We start from the raw sequence: 4,260 nt of genomic DNA on the forward strand, positions 1-4,260 counted from the left end.
TCAACTTTATAAAGTGATACAACTGCAATATCTTAACACTGTGTTACAACATTTCGGCTGCTCCTAAGTGGGCATTTTTAAATCAAACTTTTGGGGGAAACGATTTGAAAGTAGCTGCTAGCTTTTGTGTAAAAAAAAATTAAAATGACCAAAAGGCAAAGCTTAGAACTTTGCTTAAAGCTTTGGTTTCACACATGCAGAGGATACAAATGTATTTACAGACAAAATTAAACTAATGCACAAAGGTGAACACATCAATAGTTCAGTGTTTTTATTAAGTGTACTGTTAATCACAAATACAACAAAGGACAGGTTCAAAAGATAAAATTGTGAAACCCTACATTCACTGTGCCTCTAAAAACATAATTTAGCCAATCACACAATCAGACAGGCTTGGCTCAGTCAGCCCCTTTGTTATCCAGCCAAAGCAGCCATATTAATTCACTGTTTTGGCACACGGTTATATGCATACTAACTATGGCCATGGGAAATGATAAGGCAGGATAATGTGAAGACCACACTAGCTGTCTCCAAGCTGAGCCAAACAGCCAGGAGAGATTGAATCGTCTGAGCTTTTTGACATCACTCACTTTTTTAATTACTCCCTTTGAGAGCACAACTCCCCTCAATCCTCTCCTGACTGGCTTTTGATCAGTGGGAGCCTACAGAGGTAGATGGGTGTGTGTGTGTGTGTGTATACATAATTAAGTAAAAGTGAGTGGGGGACACCTGTATTGAAGCTGTTTATCAATAAATCATCAGAAGAGAACTAGATGCTTGAAAGGATGCTGAACTCATGGGGCTACTGTCGGATGGATGATAGGTAGAGCTGTTTGGTCAGACTGCTCTCTAGTAGAAGCACAAAGACAGCAAGATTTTTCTTAGTGTAGAAAGTGGCTCAGAATTAGCCTGACAGCATTAGGAAAGCATTAAAAGTCTCTTAAATGCCCCTTCAGGCAAACTGCCCAGTTTTCACAAGCTTAAAATCTTGAGCCAATAATTAATTCAGTTCATTTTGCAGTTTGTTTCTGGTCCAAGACTGAGAATTTAGGTTTTTGTAAATGGAAATGAGCACAGACTGATTTGACTGACAGTAGAAAGGTCAGTGATAAGAGTCATACTTGCCTGAAAACAAACATTCAATTGGCTGAAAAGACAGGACAGTTTGCCCTAATGTCTAGCTTTACTGAGACAGAAGCCTGACAAGAAGATTTAATATTAGGGGTCATACAGTACAGTAGATGGCCTTTAGCAAAGGTAAAAAACACCCTCAGGCTAATACTACAGGGCGTAACTTTCGTTCATCAACTTTACAGTAGGGCATTCCCTTCTTCAGAAACATCACTTGGATTGTTGCAATGATCATGCTAGAATATATAATTCATAGATTTTTTTACCTCTAGCAAGCCATGCCAATGGCTCTGTGAGACTTCAGCACAGCAGTGCTTTGAGCTAAATGCTAACCACAGCATGCTTACATCCTTACAATGACAACACTAACAATTTGGGTGTTTAGCACAAAAAGCAACTGAGGTTGATATCGTATTAGCACAACACTTTCCTATGTGGCTCCAGATTTATACCAGTGTAAACTTTTTACCCACTACACCTAAGAAAATATTTGATTATCAAGTACATGTTAAAATACAGTAACGTAGGCTACGACCCTGTTCCACCATTCATTTTGCCTCCACACACTGTCTTGCCATCATATTTTAGCTCGTAACTAATCATGGATGTATGCACAACGTTCATTAATGTGACTAAGAAGCAGGCTGACATTAAAACGAAAACAAGCCTTCCTTTACTACAGTCATTAAGTCGATTCCTGACAAGAGATTGTTATCTAACAGTCAATCTGATAGATAGTGATCTCAGCACAGAAAGCATCATCACCACCACTGAACATTAACTCAGCATCTTAAAGCCAAATAACTGCCATCTGTCACTAGCCCCTCTTAATTGAACGCAGTCTCATTTACATACAAAAGGTGGGCACTGAAGATTATTAAATAATCCTTGTAAACTCGGGTCAGTTTTAATATGGCCAGAGTCATTTTGAAATTTTTGTAAATTTCACTGAACGCCCACACAGAAAAAAATATTTCTGAGCTAACATGGTAGAAGAGCTTTCATTTTGACATTAACAAAAAAAAAATGACTGGAAATCCAATTGATAAATATTTAATCAACAGCATGTAAACAGCAATAAACTGAATATTGCACTTAAATACTTGCTAGCTCAAGCCACTGTATCTTTAATATCACACCCAGAAAATGAACAGTTTTAAGTAATAATACATGATACTTATTCCACATTTAGGGAAATATCCAATTGGATAATAATAATGAACTACATTTGAACCGCTCTCAAGGGTGTGAGACAGTGAGAAAAAGTAATTCACACAGTATCTCGATATACCTAGATAGTTCTCTCATAATTACCAGTAGGTATATGGCATTGAAAGATGAATGCTCGCTCGTTTCAGTGCCTTCTTTTTCATCGTGAGACATCTTGAATGTCAGTGTGATTAAAGTGGCTCTACTGGAGAGAGAACAACAAGCTTACTTATGAAAATCCCATTCAGTGCTGTATCGGCTAACAACAGCAATTTCGTTGTGTGTTTTAGTCCTAAAAAGGAAGTGATGTGGGGATGTGGTTGCCCTTTTATTTGATGAAAATAGTCATACACTGACAACACTAAATGTAGTCTTAAATGTTTTGTCGTCATTATGAGAAAAGGTGTTTGTTGTAATGAGATATTTCTCCTCTTCGTTTAGAGAGTTTCCATTATAATGAGACGCGTTGTTGTGATAACGAGATACCCCTCCCGTTATCTGAGAAACTATAGCAGCTCTGTATACAGTGATAAAGTTTTGTTTATAAAAGAAATCTGACATCCAAGCTTGACTGTTAATTTACAGGAAAATGATTGTGGGAGCAGAACAAGATATAAAGTATATGCAAAACAATTGCAAACAATCATTAAAGGGAACTAAATTATCAGCAGTAGACAAATCAGTGTCCCCCCGGGATTTAAGGATCCTGGCACATTAGAGAAGTAATCATCATCCAGAAGTCCAACATGCCAGCTACATTCCCCAAGAGGAAATGCTTTTCATCGACTCTGGTTGAGATCCACTAATCCATAAAGGAAAAGTCATTGCATCAGTCGATGCCCTTTATTAGAACACCACTCACTTAATACTAATATTTATAGTGCATTTATGTCACTTTTTTGTAATTAAAAATTACTCATTTTATTTTGTCTGCTTTATTTTTTAAATTTTACCAAATGGGCCAGCAATGCACATCCACAGGAGCCCGAAACTGGAACCTTTGCATGAAGTGTTCCATTAATCCTTCAATATTATTTACATTTACTAAATCCAATCCAATATTTATTCATTGACTTTTGTTTCTTTTTTTTCCCAGTACAACTGCACAGTTTATACATTAGCTACAGGGGCCACAAAATAAATGCGTATAAACTAACTAGTTTTTCAGTAGCTCAACCAGCTAAAAAAAGTGTCCTCACAGTCATTGTGTCCACTATAGCCACAATCCTCAAGACCCAATGTTAAACAAGGTAAAGCTTCCAAGTACCATTGTTAACCTTAGAATGCATTGTTCTCTCTCCTCCTCTCTGTGTAGAGCACAGTATTTATAGAAAAATCTGTACACACAGTGTGAAATATTTTAATACATTCTGTCAGTCATCACCAGTTCCTGCAGAAGGATTTGAATTATTAACATGTTGTTGATGCTTCCACCTACCTTGACCAAATCCTCCAGCTCAGAGGAGTTTACGCAGGTGTGTGTGGCCAAGAAGTCCAGTTTTTCTGCAAGAATGGCCAGCTTTTGGGAACTCTCATGAGGCTGCTCTAGTGCCCTGAACACCGTCGCCCCAACAATGAGGTAAAGCACCACCAAGAAGAAGATGGCTGACACAGTTTTCCACCTCATGACTGTAGTCCGGGTGTCACACTCGTCATCATAGTCTGGGGTGTTCAGCACTACCGATTTGGCGGAGAACGAGAGGCGAGGTTTGGAGTTGTGGGCAGCAGACTTCGGGTCAAGAAGGTCAGGTGCTGCCACTGAAAGGATGGGAGTGATTAATGTGGATCAATTTCTTGCCATTACAAGAGACTCACCCTGGGTATACTCATGTTAGTGTTGCCTGTAACCAATGCACCCTGAGCACTAAGATCTGATCTATCTCTATCTATATATTAGATTTATTAGATATAGACACAAAT

The 4,260-nt window shown here is 38.3% G+C and overlaps 1 protein-coding gene across 1 annotated transcript in view; it reads right to left on the reverse strand.

Annotated features, from left to right (window-relative positions):
* LOC118340236 (potassium channel subfamily K member 2-like) overlaps positions 1-4,098 on the reverse strand; it is a gene marked incomplete at its 5' end in the record, with an annotated part of 26,908 nt that extends 22,810 nt beyond the window's left edge. The window contains 1 exon segment of the mRNA XM_035678093.1: positions 3,779-4,098. Within this exon segment, the coding sequence (XP_035533986.1) occupies positions 3,779-4,098 (320 nt within the window).
* Between the last annotated feature and the right edge of the window lie 162 nt (positions 4,099-4,260).

Source organism: Morone saxatilis, unplaced genomic scaffold (assembly GCF_004916995.1).
Source record: "Morone saxatilis isolate NCDOM2014 unplaced genomic scaffold, NCSU_SB_2.0 Contig7, whole genome shotgun sequence".
In the NCBI taxonomy this organism is placed as follows: domain Eukaryota; kingdom Metazoa; phylum Chordata; class Actinopteri; family Moronidae; genus Morone; species Morone saxatilis.